Consider the following 24,719-nt stretch of genomic DNA (forward strand, 5'->3'; position numbering starts at 1 on the left):
GATTCATAATGGAACTGTTTGTCAGGAAAAAGAACCTTATACTACAGGCCTCTTGTTATCTCTAAGATCATATCTACATATACTTGTTGCATGCATCAACTATGTATATTGAATACTGCATTTGGACAAATAATGAATAGGGGTAGAATACATAAAGAGATAAAACTGATGTTAATTGTTGTAATAAAATCTGGGTCTACAATATAACGATGTTGGCATTCAGACCTGCATCTAAGCATAAACTAACATATTTTGTCAAATGGAAAAAAATTCTGATCTGAACTTATTTGGTTAAATCATTTTTAAAGTTCTGTATACATCTCATTGTTCATTAAGAGCATTGTCTAGGTATTTTGTCATGTGAGTGTATACTGCAATTTCTTCCAGTTTATTGAATAATCCAACTTTTCTTGCCTTGTGGAGAATGGCATTGTTCTTAGTGAATTCATTAAGAGAATACTTGCCCTCTATTAAATGAGCTCTAAAAGCTGATTGGCTAAAGTAACCTCATTTTGAAGTTTTCCTGGTTTGAACAACATAAAACTTATTATAGTCACTACCTCATACAGTGTTCTCTGTAGTGAAGCTAATTTGCAGCCTAGTTTTCCCAAGAAAATGATGTATTTTATTGGAAATGTGACCCTAGTGTGATAAAACTATACATCTATCTTTTCCTTTTGTTCACTTTTTCTAATATGACTTGATCTTTATTCCTAGTGTCTTCCTTCTGTTTCTTGGTATAAAACCACATGACTAATTTTAGGCCAAAGCCATTGTTAGATGCTACATTTTTCAGTGCATGTAATTCAGTATTTAATTTTCATCTTAGTTGAAGGATATTTGATTATTTTATCTATTGCTCAGTGGAAACATATTTTTTTATGGGATCAGCGATGGCAAGGTTTCATACTTGACACACACATTTTTTGATTCAGATATACACAATACCTAAGTAACATAATATTTGTACTGTAATGTGTGGTAACCTATACATTACTGCATCTTAGCAGCTGCTACCATTGTGTGCAGCATGCAGTTCAAGTACCATGCTGTTTGGCTGCATGCTGTTTGGCTGCTCCAGGCCTCCACCAGTGGTTACTAATTGTGGTGGCAACTCAGTCACTTGCAACTGAGAACCAATGGCTCATGGTGGGTGAAATGTGCTTTATATGTGCATGCACTGCCTCTGGCTGGCAGTCTGTACCTTTCGGTCTATACTTGTCACTGACTGTATGCATCAACATCTTTGTACTAGTCGTCTGCCTGCAGACATCTGTAGTCTGTACCTGTTCTGTATGGTGTCACTCCATGACCTATAACTGTTATACTGTCACCTTGTGACCTAATAAACTGTGGTTTTCTTATAATCATATTTCTCATTGTGAACCAACACAACTTAATTTGTCACTGAAACTGTTTCTTGTGCATGCTCCTTCCTGTGGTTGTTTTCATTGCCTTGTCCACTGCACAACATACTGTGGTGACAAGCCTGTTTTGTACTCTCTTTGGACAATTCATGTACTCCTACAGCATTTGATACTTCATCCAGCAGCCATCACCAACTTTGTGAATACATTGACAGTACAGGCTACACCGTTGTTTGCTACATCATTGCAGTGTTCCACCATCCAGCGATTTTTCTGCAGATTTGCAAGCCTCTAACACACTGCTGCAGTTCCATTTTGTTGTATTTCGACACTGGAAAGGCACTGACCTATGGCTGCACCCTGAGGTTGTCACCTTGCAAGAAACACTGTCATGTTTTTGTCATGCCCTCCTTTTGAGGAACAGCCTCCCTGTTTCTGTTGTCCTGTTAGTTTGGCCTTCTTTTCAGGCCCTGCTCCACTCTTTTTTGTTGTCATGTTTTCTTCTCATCCTATGCCAGCTCCAAGTGTAGGGATGCAATTCTCCACTTACTAAGTTGACCATCTGTGAACGCTTCACTGTTAGGGTCTATCCTTGCATGCTATTTTCACACCATTCTATCAAAGTGGGGGGGGGGGGGGGGAGGGGGGCAGAGGGGGACAGCACTTTTGCTGTTCATGGAACAAAGCAACAAACCTGCTGGGCAAAGAGAAAGCGGATAACTCCATTGACAACCACAATGCGGGCACCATGCAGCACTTCTGCCTTGCCTCTCTTGCTTCCTGTAAAGTGAGAGAGCTGCATATGGACAATGGAGCAGCTGATTTTGCTCCTCACTTCACAACTGTATGCGTAACTGGGCTAACCGTATGTGTAAATGGGCTCCCCAGTGTTAGCTCCCATCAAACATCATCTGGTCAGCAACAAAGCACTTTCATGATATGTCGGGTCTCCAGCTGGAATATATTGTCATCTGGACACAATATTTTGGTAGTTCACCTGGTTGCCATCATGAGGTGAGAAAACCATTGCCCTAACTTGCTGGAACTTAAATCAAACACGCTGAAGCGGCTCCTTTGTACACTGATCGCAGGTCCACCACACGTGTGTGAACAAAACTGCCCTCTAGCACAAGGCACAACAGCACACTGGTGGAAAAGCTCTCAGAAATGATAAATCAATATCAGACACTGTTGATAGCTTCGTGTCTCAGTGGCATGGATATGCTCATTAGTTCTGATGTTGTGTCTCTGTTTACCAGAGTTCCCCTTGAAGATTCTTTTCAGTTAATTGGTGAAAAATTGATTGAAGAAACAACTAAACTTTGTCACCATGTGTTGACATCAACATATTTTTTATTTAATGACAGATACTTTGAACAAACTGATGAAGTAGCTATGGTGAGTCCATTATCCTCCATGGTTGCCAATTTGTTTATGGAAGATTTTGAAGACATGTCACTAAAGAAGGCATTCTTAAAAGACAACTGGTTTCTGGAGATATATTGGTGATACATGTATGGCATCGACACATGGGTTGGATGCTCTGGATCGTTTCCTAGATCATTTTAACTGTCTGCATCCCAGTATTAACTTCATGATGGAAGTTGAAAAGGATGGAAAACTTCCATTTTTAGTTATCTTGGTCTACGGGAGGGATAATGGGACATTAGGACACAGTGTTTATCGTAAGCCCATGCATATGGACCAATCTCTTCATGTGACAAGTTGTCATCCCATCTCTGATTCAGATAGTTCGACACATGAACTGGATCATCTAAGAGCTGTGTTTAAGCAGAATAGTTGTACTGACTGTCAGATCCATTGTGCTCTACAGATTGGACCTCTGCAGGAACCAGCAGAAGATACAAGCAAATTAGTGGCATTCCTACCTTTTGCAGGAAGCATATCTACAGAAATAGGAAGAATTTTGAAGAAATTTGATATTAAAAGTGCATTTCATCCACCAATTAAGACCAGAGACCTGCAGGGCTCAGTGAAGGATTATTTGAGTTTGAGAGAGTCTGGGGTCTACAAGTTTCCCTACCATTGTGGGAAAGCCTGTATTGGACAAATGATTCATATGGTCCAGTATCCACACATGTAGCTTCATTGCAACACGCTTTTCCTTCAGCCAGAAAAGTCTGCATTGGTGGAACATTGTCTTACTGAAGGAAATAATATAATATGATGAGACACAAGTGGTTGCCCCTGTGTCGCGGTATTGGGACTGTGTAGTGAAAGAAGGTATTGAAATATGGCTATATGACAATATTATAAACAGAGATAAGGGGTGTACTTTAAGTAAGAGTTTCAACCATGTTTTGTTAGACATCAATGTCTACATCTACATCTACATGGTTACTCTGCATTTCACACTTAAGTACCTGGCAGAGGGTTCATCAAACCATTTTCGTACTACTTCTCTACCATTCCACTCTCGAATGGCACATGGGAAAAAGGAACACCTAAATCTTTCTGTTCAAGCTCTCATTTCTCTTATTTTATTATGATGATCATCTCTCCCTACATAGGTGGGTGTCAACAAAATATTTTCGCATTTGGAAGAGAAAGTTGGTGATTGAAATTTCATAAATAGATCTTGCCGCAAAGAAAACCGCCTTTGTTTCAGTGATTGCCACCCCAACTTGCATATCATATCAGTGACACTCTCTCCCCTATTATGCAATAACACAAAACAAGCTGCCCTCCTCTGCACTTTTTCGATGTCCTCCATCAATCCTACCTGTAAGGATCCCACACCACGCAGCAATATTCCAGCAGAAGATGGACAAGTGTAATGTATGCTGTCTCTTTAGTGGGTTTGTTGCATCTTCTAAGTATTCTGCCAACAAAGCACAGTCTTTGTTTTGCCTTCCCCACAATGTAATCTATGTGGTCTTTCCAATTTACATTGCCCGTAATTGTAATTCCTAGGTATTTAGTTGAATTGACAGCTCTTAGATTTGTATGATTTATCGTATATCCAAAATTTATCAGATTTCTTTCAGTACCTACGTGGATGACCTCACACTTTTCTTTGTTTAGTGCCAATTGCCACTTTTCGCACTATACAGAAATACTCTCTAAATCATTTTGTAATTGGAACTGATCGTCTGATGATTTTACTAGATGGTAAATTACAGTGTCATCTGCAAACAGTCTAAGGGGGCTGCTCAGATTATCACCTAGATCATTTATTTAAATCAGGAACAGCAGAGGGCCTATGACACAAAATGGAACAATGGTCTTTGTTTTGGTCATCAAAGCTGTCAGTAGTGTTTGATATTGATATTTATTGTTTCTGTGAGCTTTCCCCACCAGTGCACTGTTGTGCCTTGTGTTAGAGGGTAGTTATATTCGCACATGCATGGTAGACCTATGGTCGATGTATAAAGAAGCTGCCACGGCATGTTTGATTTCAGTTCCAGCAAGTTAGTGTGATGGCTTTCTCACCTGAAGATGGTGACCTTGTGGACCGCTGAAATATTATGACCTGATGTTGATACATTCCTGCTGGAGACCCAACATGAATATCACAAATTAGTACTGTGGGAAAGTTTAGAGAGCAATGGTCTTTGTTTTGGTCATTAAAGCTGTCAGAGGTGTTGGCTATTGATTTATTGTTTCTGTGAGCTTTCCCCACCTGCAATGTTGTGCCTTGTGCTAGAGGGCAGTTATATTCGTGCATGCACAGTGGACCTATAGTCGGTGTATACAGAAGCTGCCATGGCGTGTTTGATTTCAGTTCCAGCGAGTTAGTGTGATGGCTCTCTAAACTGAAGATGGTGACCATGTGGACCGCTGAAATATTGTGACCTGATGATGATATGTTCCTGCTGGAGACCCAACATGAATATCACAAATTAATACACTGGGAAAGTTTACAGGGCCTCAAAGCATTTTCATGTTCTCCGTTGCAGCAACCACAATACTTTGTCAGCACCACACACTGTTTTTTCTTCCTTAGCTGCACCTGTGCTTGGGACAGGCCCTCCATGTGTCCTTATGTTGTCCATCAGCTGCTCTCGACGTGACCCTAATTGAACTGTAGTACATTATTTCTATCAGAGGCTTTTCTTGCACTGCATTTGTTTGGCTCATTTCTTTTTATGAATCTTGCTTTCCACTGGCATTCACCGGTATCACAGTTCACTGTGGCAGCACTCCATCCCAGGCTGTGCTAGTGCATCTTTCCTGCCAGTGGACCACCCCCACACATGACCTGGTTCAGCCTCTCAACATGTTTAGTACTGTTGTGAGTGCGTTCATGCACCTCCTGCACCTATGCGAGCCCCTCTAGGCATCTCCTGCATCTACACAGGCTCCTTCAGGGATCTCCATCACCAATACAGGCGCCACCTACCTTGCTCCATGTTCCTCCAGCACCTTTGCAGCTCCCTCCAGACATCTCCAGCACCAACACAGGTGCCTCTCAACCTGATGTACATGCTTCTTATGCCTCCTCCACCGACATGGGCGTCTACTTGATGTGCCTCCAATACTGATGTGGACATCTTCTACCAGACATAGGCACCTCCTGCATGTATGTGGGCACTGACATAAGGTGACTCCAGCACATACGTAGACACCTTCTACAAGGCACAGGTGCCTCCTGCACCTACATGGTCCCTTCTCCTCCTGATGCAGGTGCCTCCTGCAACTATGTGAGCACATCCAGCACCAATTTGGGTGTCTCCTTATCTGTCATAGATGCCTCCAGGTCCTATGTGGTTACCTTCCAAACACTGATGTGAGTGCCTCCTGCACCGATGTGAATGCCTGCCACCTCTAGCTGGTGCTGTCTACTTTCCCACTGGACATCACAGATTCCCAGTCATGGAACTGAGTGATGAATCCAATGTTGCACAGGTCTAGAGGTCTAGCCTCTGGGATACATTCCTTCCCCTTTCCAGAAAGGAAGAAAGACATGGGACCACCCTCCTTCCACTGCCAACCCCTTCATAGGCTTGTGCAGACCCGGAACTGTGCACACCCTGGGAAACTGCTTCCAACACTATGGGTGAGTCCCCTGTCAGCATGTCATGGGGGTATGGGCATCTAGTCACCCTTCTCCACCCACCACCTCCCAAGGAGGGAGGAGTGTAGTTACCCATTATTTACTATGCCTTTGCTGCTGCTACCGTGGCATGCATAATGCAGTTTGAGTAGGGCACCATTCAACTCTTCCAGGCCCCCACCAGAGGTTGTTGCTCATGGTCTGGCATATCAATCGCCTACAGCCAAGAACCAGTGACCCCTTGTGGGTGTAATGTGCTTTTTATGTCCATGCAGCTGCTTCAGCCAGTAGTCGGTGTCTGTACTAGCCATCTCATTGCATGCATATCTGATTACATGCATCTTTAGCCTGTACCTCCCCTGTATGATGTCACTTTGTAACCTATAACTATGCTGTCACTCAGTGGCCTAACAAACTGTAGATTTCTTGTAACTGCATTTCTCATTGTGAATCCACACCACAACACAATGTATAAAAATGTTCATATGCTGTTTAATCAAACAATTGAAAATCCAGAATGGAACAATGACAATATTATGAATGGAGCAGATTGCTACACACCATATAGCAGAGATGTTGAGTTGCAGTCAGGCACAGTGAAAAGACTGCTAAACAGCTAAGCTTTTGGCCAGGAAATGTTCTTTTGAAATACACAACTTGCACACAAACATTCATGCAAATGCAGCTCATGCACAAAGGGCTACTGTTTCTGGCTGCTGAGGCTAGACTGTGAGCAACTGCACATGATGGGAGAAGCAATTTGGGTGGGGGGGTTAAGCAGGATGGGACGGGGTAGGAAGTGGGTAGAGAGCAGTTTATGGGAGCAGACAGGGATGAGTTGGACAGAGGGCAGAGGGTGGGTAATACAAGGCTGTGTAGTGCTGGACAGGGAACAGGGAAGGAGAGAGGTGCATAAAGGACAGTCACTAACAAAGGTTGACGCCAGGAGGGTTACAGAAATGAAGTGAGAGTTCCCACCTGTGCAGTTCAGAAAAGTTGGTTTTGGTAGGAAGGATCTAGATGGCACATGCTGTGAAGCAGTCAATTAAGAGAAGAGTGTTTTGTCAGGCAATGTGCTCAGCAACTGGGTGATCCAGCTGTTTCTTGGCCACAGTTTGTCAGTGCGCATTCATGCAAACAGACAGCTTGTTGGTTGTCACGCCCTTGTAGAATAAAGCACAGTGATTGTAGCTTAGTTTGTAGATGACATGACTTGTTTCACAGGTAGTCATGCATTTCAGGGGATAGGTAATGCTTGTAACCAGGTTGGAGTAGCTGGTGGTGGGATGTTTTGCATCTAGATCTATGATGAGTATATGAGCCATGGTTCAAGGAGTTGGGAGCAGGTGTTGTGTAGTGATGGATAAGGATATAGTGTAGGTTTGGTTTGCAGTGGAATACACTGTGGGAGGGGTGGGGAGGATAGTGGGTAGGACATTCCTCATTTCAGGGAACAATGAGAGGTAATTGAAACCCTGGTAGAGACTGTGATTCAGTTGCTCCAGTCCTGGGTTGTACTAGGTCATAGGGGGAATGCTCCTCTGTGGTCAGATGGAGGGAATTTGGGAGGTAGTTTGCGATGGAAGAGATTACGCAAGGGAGATCTGCTTCTGTACAAAGTTGGGAGGGTAATTACGGTCTGTGAAGGTGTCAGTGAGACCCTCGGTATATTTTGAGAAGAACTGCTCATCACTACAGATGTGGCAATGTTGCATACACTGGTAGTACAGATATATTTGTTTGTCCTCATTTGTCCTCTGTATCTGATGCCACTGATGATGGGCTATATGCCCAAATATCAATCTGGTAATTAAATACTTTCAAATGCAGCTTATGGTGTTCAGCCACATATCCTTTATCAAAGGTACTTATGCCTTATCACTGTATGAGACATCGGCTGTATTATGTATAGATCTACTACACAACAGTGACATGTAAAAATTTGTGTTGGAATGGGACTTTAACCTGGATTTCCTGCTTACTGTGAGTGGTTGCTGTAAGCACACTGGCTATCTGTGCACATTGCCTGGACCTACCCAAACTTCTATATATAACACTATCTACATGTTTATAATGTAGTCCTCCAAAATATAATGTTGTGAGAAGTAGATGATAAATTTAGTGGACTATGATATAAGGATGTAGACAGTGTGACATATGTGAGTTTGGGTCAGTCTGTGGAATGTGGAAGGAAAGACAAAGTGGTTAAGGTGACCACTCATGATAAGCAGGATATCTAGGTTCAAGTTCCAGTCTGGCACAAATTTTCATATGTCACTATTATGTAGTAGCTCTAGACCTAATTCAGCCGATGTCAAGAAATTCTTGGTTGGGAAATTAGCTTCAAATCACATCTGCTATAGCCCAGACTTTGATGTCTCATTTGCCTTATGTTGGCACAATGTTTGTGATGAGAAACAAATCAACAGATTAATGTGCCTAGATTGTCTCAAAACTTTTTATGCCCATAGCTACACAATGAACACTCTAATACATCCAACAAGATGCCTATACACATGCTGTGCCTCAACAAAACCTGGGATTTTCTCAGCTACTGATTTTGTGGTTCATGAATGGGTAATAATTTGTACATTGGAATGCCAGCTCTTTAAGCAAACATATCACTATTAATAAAATCTTCTTAGGTTTGCAGCAACATTATGTAGTTGAATTCCTACAAGCATTGTGGTTGACTATAGTCAAGTGGTAATTGACTGCTTTGTCACTGATAGCTTTCTCCTTATATAGCAATGCTGTTGTCTGTAGTATCTCTAGTGCTCATTCATTGCTGAATAAACCAGTATTTATATCTTGCATCCACTGTGTGTTCTTAAATTTTATGACGTCCTAATCCCATGCTATACTGAGTTGTCATCTGCCATCTTTATAGAATGTATGTTGTGAGGTTTTTAATTGTAATCAAAACATTCAGCCTCAAAATGACAGAGATGGTGTCAAATGCAATATGAAAAAAACCCAACAATTCATGATGTTTCATAGTGTAATTTGCAAAAACAGCACAGCCACAGCCAGCCAAAGTTTATTCTTCTTCCACATACAAGTGAACAACATTTGAAAACATAGATACAAATATAAAAACAACCCAGGTACTGGTACAAGCAGTTGCTGACACTAAGTATGAATACAATATGAGAGCAAGTGGCTGCTGCACTGCACTTAGGAAGAGGAGGGCTCTAGTATACAGTGGGGCAGATGCTGTGCTGGGTGCAGAAGTCATGTGACCCACTGCAGGTGACCTCTGGCAGCTGGCCCATTCAGATGCTATTGGCAGAATATTCACAGTGTTACATACCTGCAAATTAACTGTTGCTGTGGTGCTTATTGTTGTACTACTTACAGGGTTACAGTGCCTCTCCGTTGCTTTGGGGAAAGGGTACTCTGCTGATGTGGGCACTAGGACAACTGTTGAAATGTCCATTGTCTCTGAGGCAGATGCCACAGGCAATGACAGCAGCAACAGGAGGAGATTCTGGGCCAGAACTGCTGAGTAGGAGTAGAAGTGGTGCAGCTGTGGAGACGTGTGGCAGCAGCTCCCCCAAGGAGTACCATAAGAAAGGATTGGGAACGAGGGTGTTGATCACATCTCGCCATCTGGTCTCTTGACTTGGTGGATCTATACCAAAAGTGAAGGTGTCAGCTGCTCAGTTGTGGCATTGGGGGTGCCAGGGATGCTGGTATTGCAGGACTCAAAGGTTCCATCCCAGCCAGCAGTAGAATTGCCATTGACATTGGAGCACTGTAGGAAGGTCTGACAGCTGGTGCTGGGGGATTGGACTCTGGAGGAGAGGCAGGAAGTTGTGACATCTGCAAGAAGGACAGATCCACATGCACAGCAGGGATGCCTTGTGAGGCCTGAACAGGTTCTGAGGGAGGAGGTAGAAGCGGCAGAACTGGTGTACGTCACGGAGAGGTGGTGTCCCTCAGCATCTGTGGACCATACCCAGAATCCACTTTTGGTCAGTGGCCAAACTCCAAGATGCAGACTGCAGAGCCAAAAGTGAACCACAATGAGGTCTGCACTGACAGGCATTGCTGGGGGAGCACAACCAGATGAAACAGGGTGCGTGGCTAACAGCCATGGAGAGTCTTGTTCAGGCTCCAGTCCCCTACCAGCATAAACCTATAGGAACTCAAGAAGCATGTTAGGGAATTGTCAATGACAAGTCCACTTACAGCTATAGAGCACCTTGGTTGGACCCTCATCCCCCACCAGCATAAACCTGTAGGAACTCAAGAAGCATGCCAAAACATTGTTTGCGGAGAAGGCCACGATATATTTCTTCACTTGAACCTTGAATGTGTGGATGAGATGTCCCTCATCAGTGTTAGATTTGGGATGAAAAGGAGCAGCAGTAATGTGACTAATACCTTTATGGGTCCAGAAATCATGGACTGTCTCAGACAGATACTGTGGACCATTATCTGTCACAAGCATATAAGGTAATCCTTCAATAGGAAAAGTTCTGGAAAGGGCATGACTCATAGCTACAGCTGATGTCAAAGGACAGCTGATGACATATGGAAATTAAGAGAAAGCATTGATGACTGACAACCAGGAAGAATTTAGGAAAGGTCCTGTGAAATCAATGTGAATATGTTCCCATGGACACTGTGGGGTGGGCCACAGGGAGACTGTTATCTGTGGCACTGCCTGTTTAGTAGCACATTGACAGCAGGCTGCAACAATATGTACACTGTCACCATTGATGCCAGGCCAAAACATGTGCTGACAGACCAATAACTTGGTACATGAGAAACTCCCCCACCCAAGTGTCTTTTGTGTAGGAGCTGAAGTACACCTCACCAGAGGTTGGCTGGGATCCTAATAGGTGACAACACACACACACACACACACAACTAAGAGAACAGCATTACCAAATCAGAACTGGATTGTCAGTGATAAGTGCTGTGATCCAGGAGCCTGTAACGGAAACCGTTCCTCTGTACATTGTGCCTCAACATCTAATTAAAAACAAAAGATTTTATCTGGATCAGAAGCAGGATCTGACCATATCAGTAGCCAGGACAGTGCATCAACTTTGGCATGCTGCACGGTAGGCCAAAAATGTATTTCATAGTTGCAGCGAGACAGAAACCATGCCCAGTGCTGGAGGTGATGTGTTACTTTGTCAGGCAAAACAACAGAAGAAGTAAACAATGAAACCAAGGGCTTGTGGTCAGTAAAGAGGGGGGACTTGTGCAAGAACACATGAAACTTTTTGAGAGCTTAGTTGATAGCAATCAATTCCTTTTCAACTTGGTAATAGTGCTGCTGAGTGGAGTTGAGCATTTTTGATGCATAAGCTATCAGATATTGAGAACCATCCTCATACAAATGTCCATACTGAGAGACATCTGTAGCCAAAACCAGATGGTGGCCAAGACGGAAAGGAGCAAACCCAGGAGTTAAATGTAATTTAGATTTCAAAAGCATGTGAACACACCGTTGCAGGCCATTGTCACTGAAAAACAATGTTCTTGCAGAACAATTTGTGGAGGGAATGGGTCAACATTGCTGCACCTGGAATGAATTTGTGTTAGTAAGCAATTTTACCTAAATATGCTTAGAATTCTTTGACATTTGTAGGATGAGGCAGAGCCATGACTATGATGACATGATGATTTACAAGCTTAACATCATCCTGAGGAACTTCAAACCACAAATACGAAATGGATGACTGAAAAAAGTGTTACTTGTTCACGGTCTTACATACTGCAGAGTTAAAATTCAACCTGACCAAGGTGCATAAATTAAGTGAATGTTCTTCTGCAGATGCACCTGTCACAATGATTTCATCAATGTAGTTACACGGACATCATCAGTTGTTCCAAAAATGCTGAAAAATTGCTGGGGTGCTAGCCACACCAAATGGGAAGCACCAATATTGATGCAAACTGAAGGGCATATTAATTACAAGGAGCCATTTAAAATCCTCACCCAATGCAACTTGTAAATGGGCTTCAGATAAATCAGTTTAGGAGAAAAACTGGCTCCCTGCAAGATTAGCCAATAACTGTTCTGGGCAGGGCAAAGGATAGGTATCAGTGGTAGATTGAGAGTTAACTGAAACTTGCTGAAAGTTGCTGCAGAGGTGAAGCTGACCAGTTGGTTTTTTAACAATCATGAGGGAGGTAGACCACTCACTCAATGTAATACACTATATGACCCCCAATGATGTTAACATGTCCAATTGGAATTTCACTTGATCACACAAAACTCACGGAGTAGGGTGTACATGGAAAAAGCACAGCTGGTGACATAGGTTTCAGGGTGATGTAGGTCACAAAATTAGTGGCACAATCCAACCTATCTGAGAAAAGAGACAGGAACATAGGAAATAGAGAATCTAATGGCTGGTAAGGCATCTGGTCTGAAACAAGGTGCACATATTTAAAACGGAAAAATATAAGGCATTGAAAGCATCCAGAGTGAGACAATTTGCAATGACAGCATCATCCGCTACCAAAAAATCAAGGAATGAACCACAAATTTACACACAGTGGAAGCTGTAGATTGGTCCAAAATTGGAATATCCTGTTGTTGTAATGCTCCAAATGTTGTGTAACCAGAGACAACACTGGAGATCACAAATCCACATAAGTTTGTGGGTTCAGTAAAGTCACAACTGTACCTGTGTCTATTCGTTGTCTTACGGCATTGTCCATCACTCCCACTTTGATAAGCAGTTTGTTATGATTTGTAAACACTGGAGACATACAATTAACATCCACGTCCATGTCTGAAGGGGTGAGCTGGGAGTGACACAAAGCCACTGTATCTCCTGTTTTCATACAGTTGTTGCAAGTCACCCACTACTTAGCACACACGGCCCTGTCATGTCGCATGAAACAAGATAGAAGTGCAGGGCACTGACATTGCTGTGGAGGTTGTGGTTGTTGCTGTTATTTGGCACATTGCTGTCCAGTGTGACACAAATGCTGCATTTGTATGGCTACTTCATCCTCTCTCTGAGAACTGCCTGATGCCTGGTAACCAGGAATGGCAGTCACCACAGCTACATCACACCAAGCCTCAATCTGATCATCAGCACATGAGATACCTCAAAAGATGGATCAATATTTAACACTTTAGCTGAAGATGGATTCTCATACTTTAGTGTGCATTGATGCACCTCTTTGTTAGTAGTCAAACAAATGATGGTGTCATGGCTCATAGAACCAGCATAGAAATCATGATAAGCATCATTAATGAACTGACATTTGTCACTGAGGCCATTGAGCTTAACCACCCAAGCCTGGTTGGACTGGAGAGGCTGTTCATGACAGTGATAGAACTCTACAAGTGCTGTGATGAAATGCACACATTTATAGTGATAATTTGACAACTTACACATTTTGTAACTGAAGAAACAACCAGACAGACTGCATACACAGAAGTGAAAACCACACTCAACACAAATTGTTTTGTAGTGTAAGACACAAACAACAGCACAGCCAAAATGAAAAAAAAAAATCTATTCTTCTTCCACGTACAAGTGAACAATAGTTGAGAAAATAGAAACAATCCAGGTACTGATACAAGCAGTTGCTAACAGTAATTATGAATACAATATGAGAAATCTTGTAAAACATTCTCATGAAAGATTATGACATTTTGGTGAGAACAGGGTGGGAACCAGTCACTGCAAAGATGAAGGTGGCATGGTGGATGTGGTACATAAATATTGCTTTATTTTGCATTGGATTGAGCAACACTCACATCACAGCTGCATAAGTGTGAATCCATTGACAGTATACCCGTCAGCAGGATTTGTCATTCGAGGAGGCATACACAACTAAAAGCTTGTGAGAATTTAACATTGTCATACAGTTTGAAGCTTGAGAAGAGTTTAGTAACCTATTAGTAGTTCCTAGATTTCTGCATGCTTGAAAAGAAATTAAATCTATGTTGGATGTTTTTCAAATTACGAATAAATAACACACTCGACCATGAAAAAGTGAAAGGTTAAATCTTAATGTTTTATTCTTAAGAGCTAGATTGGTATTTTCTCAATAAATTCATGTACAATTGCAAAATTTTAAAATCCGTACCAAAATAATTAGTGTCCCCATAGCACTTGAACAGTAGTACCACCTCTGTAATTTTAAAGAAAGTTGGTAACAAGAGGCATAGAGTGAAAGTTTCTAATGCTCTGTAGTAGTATTTGGGAAGAAAGCATTAAAATTCCTGTGATTCTAATCTGAAACACAAATTTCTTATTTTTCCTTACATAAATGTAAGTGAATGTTGGAAGGGCTCATTCAGGAAGGACATGGGTAGTTACTTTGACCCCCTTTTCAGCTAGGCTAATGCTTAATTTCCAAGGACTTCTGTGGTGGCAGAGCATTAAGCACTAGTAGACATGGGAAGGGAAGAGAGAAAAAAAGAGCTGATCTGGTTCAAGAATGTGTGTGAGTTAGAAGAAACAGTGTAAACATCAGAAAGGTTATTGATCATAATTTTGCTGCTTCTTTATGTGAAAATGCTACAGTTTGTGGGTTGTGAATGGAAAACAATTTTGGAGGCGTACTCAATGTTATGTTTTCTTCATTTCAACACAGGTGGACAGTATAAATTTGAACTAGTAGCGACCACCACTGCCTTTATCCAGATCCATTGCCTCAGGTTCCTCCTTAAATGAAAAGTGACTGAGGGCATAGTTCTTCCAACACTTTGGTAAGATTCCAGAAGAAGGCATAGCAAATGAACCTTCTACCATGGTTGCTGCTCTATGCTAAACCTAAGGCAGCCATCAAAATCTATAAAGTTTATGTCATATGTCTGGCGTTATACAGATAACTAATTTTCCAGAAATGAGACTCATTTGATTTCATTATTCCAGTGTGCTTGCTGTCATTGTTTCATTTTAACCTCATAAGAGGACAAAGATATTCAATGTATCAAACAACTATTAAATTTGTCCTGCTCTTCCAATTTTCTACTAACTGTGTTGGTAAGGAGTAAATTGTATGTTCCTCTGTTTTGCTGTAATGTAATATGCAAATTTTAAAGTTATCCAACTTTGTAGCTCCTTACCCTTCTTAATGGAAAATAAAGGGTGGACTGTAACAGTATTATGAAAAGGATAGTTGCTACTCACCATAAAGTGGGGATGCTGAGTCCCAGATAGGCACAATACAAAGAGACTGTCAGACATGAGCTTTCGGTCAACAAGGTCTTTGTAGGAGGTAGATGACCGACATACACACACAAACTCACGAAAACACAACTCACACACACACATGACTGCAGTCTCTGGCTGCAGAGGCCACACAGACACACAATGTATATATATATATATATGTATATGTGTGTGTGTGTGTGTGTGTGTGTGTGTGTGTGTGTGTGTGTGTGTGTGTGTGTGTGTGTGTTTCTTGTCTATCTCCAACAAAGGCATTGTTGACCAAGAGCTTATGTCTGACAGTCTTTTTGTTGTGCCTATCTCCAACTCAGCATCTCCACTTTATGGTGAGTAGCAACTATCCCTTACATTTGTTAACATATTTTCATACACTTATTGTAATTTATGATTGTTGTACTTACTGATGGAATCATTTCTCTAGGTAATTAACTTACTGTGAACTTTCAAACATTAGACTGTGGTTCCAGTACCATGTTCTGATCCACCTTCACCCAAAAAAAACACACAAAAATCTGTTTTCACATGAGGTGGTTATCAAAGTACTGATAGCTTCAAATAAAGGTGCTGAAGTTCACATCATCATTCATAATTTCAAATGTAATTATTCAGCTCTGTGAATTTGGGCAGAGTCATGTTGGATGAAGGCCTACTTGTTAGGAGCATCAACTGTACCGTAGGATGCAATAAAGCAACTAAAGTCTTCCTGGGGAGCAATACTTGGACAAAGGCTACTGAAGCATCATTCTCTTCTGTGGGTTGCAGGGGTTACGACCTCTGGGGAGGTGGGTGGGTTTTATTTCATGGCTGTGTGACTTAGCAATATTCTGCTCTGTAAGTCACGTGACCGCCAGGCGCGTGACCTTGGGTGTGCGAGTGAGAGCGCTGTGGAGTGTGTGAGAGAGAGCGCAACTTCCTTGTGCTGCAGTATGACCATTTACAGTATGTATGAAAGTGTGATTTTTTTGGAGATTTTGCATCAGTCTCCATCAACACTTATGTAACTTGCACATATGTGAAGTTGAACAGTCAGCTGCTGACTTATCCTAAATGTTGCTCTGGTGCTTCTATTAAGAGAGTGAAGAATGATGATTGTGGGAAGCGCTTGAATAAAATTAAGATGTTCTTTCCATCTGGATTGTAAAATAGAGTTGTTACTGTTCATTATTTGTTTGGGGTTGTGCCATCTTCTGATGACTGAATTTAAAACGTGGGTAGGAAATTCTGAGAGATGTTACAACTATAGTAATGTAAGAACACACTGAAAAGTAAAATTGGTGTATTTGGTTGGAATCTTGAAGGACTGAGAAATAATCAGGAAAAATTCTTATTTGCTTGTAAGAGTTGCAGATGTTTCAAGAGAGTGACATTATTGATTGCCTCCAGATTACACAACTACATAGACAGATTGATTTAATATAGTCATATATACACTGATATATTGTTGATGCTTATCAACTGCTACTGAAATATGTTATACTTATAGTTGTAATGATATGCAGATCTTCACTGGCAAACTTCTAATACGTTTGTTAGACATTTTGGTTTTTGCTATCTTATACCAAGTAGCTTTTAAAAATATGAACAGGTGGTCGTGTTTTCATTGCACATGTGCTCAAATATTTTGACTGGAGTGATGGTCCATGAACCATGGACCTTGCCGTTGGTGGGGAGGCTTACGTGCCTCAGCGATACAGATGGCCATACTGTAGGTGCAACCACAACGGAGGGGTATCTGTTGAGAAGCCAGACAAACGTGTGGTTCCTGAAGAGGGGCAGCAGCCTTTTCAGTAGTTGCAGCGGCAACAGTCTGGATGACTGACTGACCTGGCCTTGCAACATTAACCAAAACGGCCTTGCTGTGCTGGTACTGCGAACGGCTGCAAGCAAGGGGAAACTATGGCCGTAATTTTTCCCGAGGGCATGCATCTTTACTGTATGGATAAATGATGATGGCGTCCTCTTGGGTAAAATATTCAGATCTCTGGGTGAGGACTACTCAAGAGGACGTTGTTATCAGGAAAAAGAAAACTGGTGTTCTACGGATCGGAGCATGGAATGTCAGATCCCTTAAACGGGCAGGTAGCTTAGAAAATTTAAAAAGGGAAATGGATAGGTTAAAGTTAGATATAGTGGGAATTAGCAAAGTTTGGTGGCAGGAGGAACAAGACTTTTGGTCAGGTGAATACAGGGTTATAAACACAAAATAAAATAGGGGTAATGCAGGAGTAGGTTTAATAATGAATAAAAATTAGGAGTGCGGGTAAGCTACTACAAACAGCCTAGTGAACACATTATTGTGGCCAAGATAGACACGAAGCCCATGCCTACTACAGTAGTACAAGTTTATACGCCAACTAGCTCTGCAGATGATGAAGAAATTGAAGAAATGTATGATGAGATAAAATAAATTATTCAGGTAGTGAAGGGAGACAAAAATTTAATAGTCATGGGTGACTGGAATTCGGGAGTAGGAAAAGGGAGAGAAGAAAACGTAGTAAGTGAATATGGATTGGGGCTAAGAAATGAAAGAGGAAGTCGCCTGGTAGAGTTTTGCACAGAGCACAACTTAATCATAGCTAACACTTGGTTCAAGAATCATGAAAGAAGGTTGTATACATGGAAGAATCCTGGAGATACTAGAAGGTATCAGATAGATTATATAATGGTAACACAGAGATTTAGGAACCAGGTTTTAAATTGTAAGACATTTCCAGGGGCAGATGTGGACTCTGACCACAATCTATTGGTTATGAACTGTAGATTAAAACTGAAGAAACTGCAAAAAGGTGGGAATTTAAGGAGATGAGACCTGGATAAACTGAAAGAACCAGAGGTTGTACAGAGTTTCAGGGAGAGCATAAGGGAACAATTGACAGGAATGGGGGAAAGAAGTACAGTAGAAGAAGAATGGGTAGCTCTGAGGGATGAAGTAGTGAAGGCAGCAGACGATCAAGTAGGTAAAAAGATTAGGGTTAGTAGAACTCCTTGGGTAACAGGAGAAATATTGAACTTAATTGACGAAAGGAGAAAATATAAAAATGCGGTAAATGAAGCAGGCAAAAAGGAATACAAACGTCTCAAAAATGAGATCGACAGGAAGTGCAAAATGGCTAAGCAGGGATGGCTAGAGGACAAATGTAAGGATGTAGAGGCTTATCTCACTAGGGGTAAGAGAGATACTGCCTACAGGAAAATTAAAGAGACCTTTGGAGAAAAGAGAACCACTTGTATGAATATCAAGAGCTAAGATGGAAACCCAGTTCTAAGCAAAGAAGGGAAAGCAGAAAGGTGGAAGGAGTATCTTGAGGGTCTGTACAAGGGCGATGTACTTGAGGACAATATTATGGAATTGGAAGAGGATGTAGATGAGGATGAAATGGGAGATACGATACTGCGTGAAGAGTTTGACAGAGCACTGAAAGACCTGAGTCGAAACAAGGCCCCAAGAGTAGACAACATTCCATTAGAACTACTGATGGCCTTGGGAGAGCCAGTCCTGACAAAACTCTACCATCTGGTGAGCAAGATGTATGAGACAGGCGAAATACCCTCAGACTTCAAGAAGAATATAATAATTCCAATCCCAAAGAAAGCAGGTGTTGACAGATGTGAAAATTACCGAACTATCAGTTTAATAAGTCACAGCTGCAAAATAATAATGCGAATTCTTTACAGACGAATGGAAAAACTGGTAGAAGCTGACCTCGGGGAAGATCAGTTTGGATTACGTAGAAATATTGGAACACTTGAGGCAATACTGACCTTACGACTTATCTTAGAAGAAAGATTAAAGAAAGGCAAACCTATGTTTCTAGCATTTGTAGACTTAGAGAAAGCTTTTGATAATGTTGACTGGAATACTCTCTTTCAAATTCTGAAGGTGGCAGGGATAAAATACAGGGAGCGAAAGGCTATTTACAATTTGTACAGAAACCTGATGGCAGTTATGAGTCGAGGGGCATGAAAGGGAAGCAGTGGTTGGGAAGGGAGTAAGATAGGGTTGTAGCCTCTCCCTGATGTTATTCAATCGGTATATTGAGCAAGCAGTAAAGGAAACAAAAGAAAAATTCTGAGTAGGTATTAAAATCCATGGAGAAGAAATAAAAACTTTGAGGTTCGCCGATGACATTTTAATTCTATCAGAGACAGCAAAAGACTTGGAAGAGCAGTTGAACAGAATGGACAGTGTATTGAAAGAATGATATAAGATGAACATCAACAAAAGCAAAATGAGGATAATGGAATGTAGTCTAATTAAGTCGGGCAATGCTGAGGGAATTAGATTAGGAAATAAAACACTTAAAGTAGTAAAGGAGTTTTGCTATTTGGGGAGCAAAATAACTGATGATGGTTGAAGTACAGAAGATATAAAATGGCAATGGCAAGGAAAGCGTTTCTGAAGAAGAGAAATTTGTTAACATCGAGTATAGATTTAAGTGTCAGGAAGTTGTTTCTGAAAGTATTTTTATGGAGTGTAGCCATGTATGGAAGTGAAACATGGACGATAAATAGTTTGTACAAGAAGAGAATAGAAGCTTTCGAAATGTGGTGCTACAGAAGAATGCTGAAGATTAGATGGGTAGATCACATAACTAATGATGAAGTGTTGAATAGAATTGGTGAGAAGAGGAGTATGTGGCACAACTTGACAAAAAGAAGGGACCAGTTAGTAGGACATGTTCTGAGGCATCAAGGGATCACAAACTTAGCATTGGAGGGCAGTGTGGAGGGTAAAATTGTAGAGGGAGACGAAGAGATGAATACACTAAGCAGATTCAGAAGGATGTGGGTTGCAGTAAGTACTGGGAGATGAAGAAGCTTGCACAGGATAGGGTAGCATGGAGAGCTGCATCAAACTAGTCTCAAGACTGAAGACCACAACAACAACAACAACGATGGTCCAAGATATTATTTTATTTCTACTATTTTATTTTAACAGCAAATCCTTCAGTACACAAGGATCATGATATGTCCTTGTTAATTAATGACCCCAGAACAAATCTATCATAAATAATATGCCGTGACTTGTTCCAGATCCCTGAAGGATCTGTTATTGGTGGAATCTACAGAACATGTTCAATGAATGAGTGAATGAATATGTCTTCTAAATTTTTCACCATATATTCAGAGGAAAATACAAATCATAAAAATCATGTTCTATGGATGATAAAACATTAATTCAAAAATGTCCTAGATTTATGGCATGGGATGTTTCAAATTCAGGCATATCAATAAAATGTAAATCTGATCTTTCAAAATGATGCTGTCCAACAGAACCGTATTCTGAGACAACCATTTTTGTGAAAGGAGGAATAACTCCACAAATTAATGTGTGGTGATCAACAATAATCATCTTATAGATGCAATATTTGTTGTAAATATACTGTTTATTCAAGCAAACAATAAAAATATGAGATAAAAAGTTACCCATCAGGTTATTCAGTAAAGGTGGCATGAGCAACAAATGTGTGATGAACTGCACTGTGCCAACATTCTTTGACAGTTTACCATACATTGATGTAAAATGACAGACACTAACTGGCAGTCATCTTTTCTTGCTGCTTCTTCCACATTATAGACAAAAGTACATTTGAAACTCATAGTATAACTTTGTTTGAAAATTCATTGTATAATAAATAATGACGCATAAAACACATATTGCTATTATTGAACGAATGTTCTTCAGTCTTTTAATACTTACCTATAAACAGGTAGCAAGTGTTTATGTATAAGAACGAACTAGTGTTATGTAACTAAACCAATGAGAAATTCCTTATGTTTTGTCATTAATATTACATGTGGAATGTGTAGTTATTTAATATGCCAAACCATTTGCTGGATAAAAAATGATGGATGCCTAATTACTCTTCTATGTACATCATTGGTTCATTTTGAATGTTCTTGTTATCACTAGCTCAGTGCTAATGAATTCTTTCTTGGTAATTATGAATGAAGAAATTTCCACCAACTGTCTAAAATGTTAATTTAGTTGTGTTACTACACAAGATGCAATAAGCATTTGTTTCGTGGTGATGTATTTATTCTGGGAGCTAAGTCCCTGGACACAATTTTTCTGCTACTTGATGTATTAGCTTCAGGTTGTGTACATGATCATCAGGTTGCATAATGTTTCACCTTGACACACCTTTCATGTTTTACTATTGATTCCATCATGCTTTGTAAGAATCTTCCAAAGTGCTATATACAATTACTGATCAATGTGATCTCTCAGGTATCTCCTAGGTGTGACTGGTTAATTATGTGCTTTTGGGTGTATGGCCAAGTTATTTATTCCATTTTTGTGCATGATATATCAGCGACTGACCAAGTCATCAACTTCAGGTGCTGAAAGCTGTGTTGTTATATGTTGTACCTGCCTAGATTCCAGATAGAATTTGTTGGTCAGCAAAATAATATGCATAAACTGAATCAACAAGTTGGCTGAACACCTGAGAGCACACTGTTAACTTATTAATGATTTTACCATATGAGAAGCACAAACTGTTTTGTGATAGGCCTACATGATAGAAGCCTCAAAACAAATTTTAAATGGATTTTTCCTTTGTAATTTCTTGTCATGCCTCCAAAATAGTCATTACTGAATTTTTCATACTGAGAAATAACGTTTGGTAAGCATTAGCCATTTTATGCTGAGATCTCCACAGTTAATACAATTATAAAACCACATTCTTTTTGTGTTGTTAACTCATTGTGATTATTTGTGTAGGTAAATTTAGAGTATCAATATTTGTAATGTATCAAAACATCAAAATTTCTGGTGCCTCTCCATGTATATAACTTTGAGAGCAATCCACTATCAACTAATTCACAACAGTTCAGCTTCTACTGCAGTATTAAAATGCACTTTGCTTCTTCTGTCATAGGTGATGACTACTAACACCTCGGATTGTCTGCCCTCATGGCTGGACAATGGTTTTGCTGAAAAATCTCTTAAGGATTCCAACAATTATCAAGACTTCAGGGTCCTCTCCGTAGATGTACAACGAGCATCAGCTCTAGGAGAAAACTTCATGAGTGAAATCTATCGTATGACTGTGGAACTAGAGCATAAAGTCAAGCGGCATAAGGACACTGTGTCATTAATAGTAAAATTATTTCCAGGTGGAGAAGTTATGCAGAAAATAGCACAGGACATGCAAGCCTTTGAGAGAGAGATTCTCATGTTCAGTGAGACCATTCCTGCAATGACACAGATATTGCAGAAAGCAGCCCCTGGTAAATACACACAGTTATCTGCAATGTGTTTCACCTCTGGGACTCAGCCAGTTATCTATGTAGTCCTCGAGGACTTGAAGGCAAGAGGCTTTGCAATGGCAGAGAGGTGCAAGGGACTGGACTTGGCTCATGCAAAACTTGTTGTCAGGAAACTGGCTGAGTTCCATGCATCTTCCATTGCACTGTATGCACAGAACCCTGCATCAATGGACAAATATAAGAGTTTTCAATTGTTTGAAGGAGAAACAGGTAAACACACAGAGTCCTTTTTGAAACTAGGCTGCAAAGGTCTTGCAGATCAGCTGGAGACATTAGAGAAATCATACTCACAGTATGCACCAAGAGTCCGAGCTCTCTCAGAAAACCTATACCCACGTCTAGCAGAGATGGCAAAACAGAAGGGAAAGTTTTGTGCCTTAGCTCATGCGGATACCTGGACCAACAACATTATGTTCAAATACTCTGGTAGTGCCGTCCAAGATGTGGTTCTACTCGACTTCCAGGTTTCTTGCTACTATTCACCTTCAATTGACTTACATCATTTTATACACACTAGTATTACAGAACAAGTGTATGCTGATCACTTAACAGACCTTTTGAAAGAGTACTATTATCATTTAATGGAAGTGATGGAAGATATTGGTATCATCAGAGACAAACAAATATCCTTTGAGGATGTGCTTGAAGACTTTGAGGCCCACATGCTGTATGGCTTGTACATAGCAATAACAGAGCTTCCAGTTGTACGCAGTGAAGGGGAATCTGGTTTTGATGTAGAGGCATCTATGAAAGGAACATACACTGATGATAATAGAAGTGCTTTTACAGGTGCTGCATATATGCAAGCTATAAAACGTATGCTGCCAGAATTTGAAAAGAGAGGTTTATTGTGAAGTTTTCAGTAGTTTATGTTCCTTCCACATTATAAATTAAAGTGAGGCAGACTGACTGAATTTTTTCCACATATCATGACTGCAATTAGCTACTCACCTTAAGTGAAATTTGTGTATTTATAGTAACCCAGCTTTAATAGCATATCGAGTTCTGCTTTGAACCTGCAGTAACAACATTTGGTACAGAAATTTCATCAGTACATAATGATAAAGTTTTGTTTTGTACTAGCATTGCCAGAATGCATGTAAGATTTTGCACCCTTGTTAATAAACTACTATATATACATGACCTGTAGTATTAGACTTTACATAAAGTTAGTTCCTCCGATGCTAAGTAGCATACTGGGAAACAAGTTTCTGACAGTGAACTTGATCAGCTGCAGTTTTCAGCTTCATCTCAGTTCATGTACACACATTGAACATCCTCTGAAAAAGTTCATTTCCAAGTGTTATGAGGTCTCCTCTACTTCTATTTCCATCTGTTGGTTTCCATAACAGTGCCAATATGAGGATTCTTCCCTCTTTCTATTTTTTTTTTTTTTATGTGTAGAACATATTTTGCATGTTTCTGTCTTCTTTCAGCGATGATTTTGTGTAGACCACTTCTCAGAATTTCATAATTTGAAACATAGTCACAATAGGTGATCTTCAAAATTCATCTCAAGCATCACTGATGAAAAACATTGAGCTTGTATGCTGATTCTGCTGACATTTTCCAGGTCTCTCACATGTACATGGCCATTGGTAGCATGGTACAGGAGGACAGCTAAAGCTTTGTGAACATATTTATGAAGTCTAATTGCCATATGCATCACATCTTATAGTACCTTCTGTTGCACTACAATTTGGGTAGATACATTTCCACTTCTTATGGACATTATTTTTGTTGCATCACTATTTACTTTTACTCCTACAGAAGTGGGCATTTGATCCAGCTTGGTAGACATTAGTTGTAAACTCTGTGGTGTTTCTGTCACATTAGAGCCTACATAATAATTATTTTTGATGAAAAACGCTTCTGAGACTGTGGAAAAAACACCCA

The 24,719-nt window shown here is 40.5% G+C and overlaps 1 protein-coding gene across 1 annotated transcript in view; it reads left to right on the forward strand.

Annotated features, from left to right (window-relative positions):
• Positions 1-23,852, forward strand: part of LOC124803028 — a 96,564-nt gene extending 72,712 nt beyond the window's left edge. Inside the window, exon 2 of the mRNA XM_047264137.1 lies at positions 22,433-23,852. Coding sequence (XP_047120093.1) covers positions 22,436-23,677 — 1,242 coding nt within the window. The 5' untranslated portion in view covers positions 22,433-22,435 and the 3' untranslated portion in view covers positions 23,678-23,852. The remainder of the gene's footprint in view (positions 1-22,432) is intronic.
• The last annotated feature ends 867 nt before the right edge of the window (positions 23,853-24,719 follow it).

The sequence above is a fragment of the Schistocerca piceifrons genome, chromosome 6, assembly GCF_021461385.2.
Source record: "Schistocerca piceifrons isolate TAMUIC-IGC-003096 chromosome 6, iqSchPice1.1, whole genome shotgun sequence".
NCBI lineage: Eukaryota > Metazoa > Arthropoda > Insecta > Orthoptera > Acrididae > Schistocerca > Schistocerca piceifrons.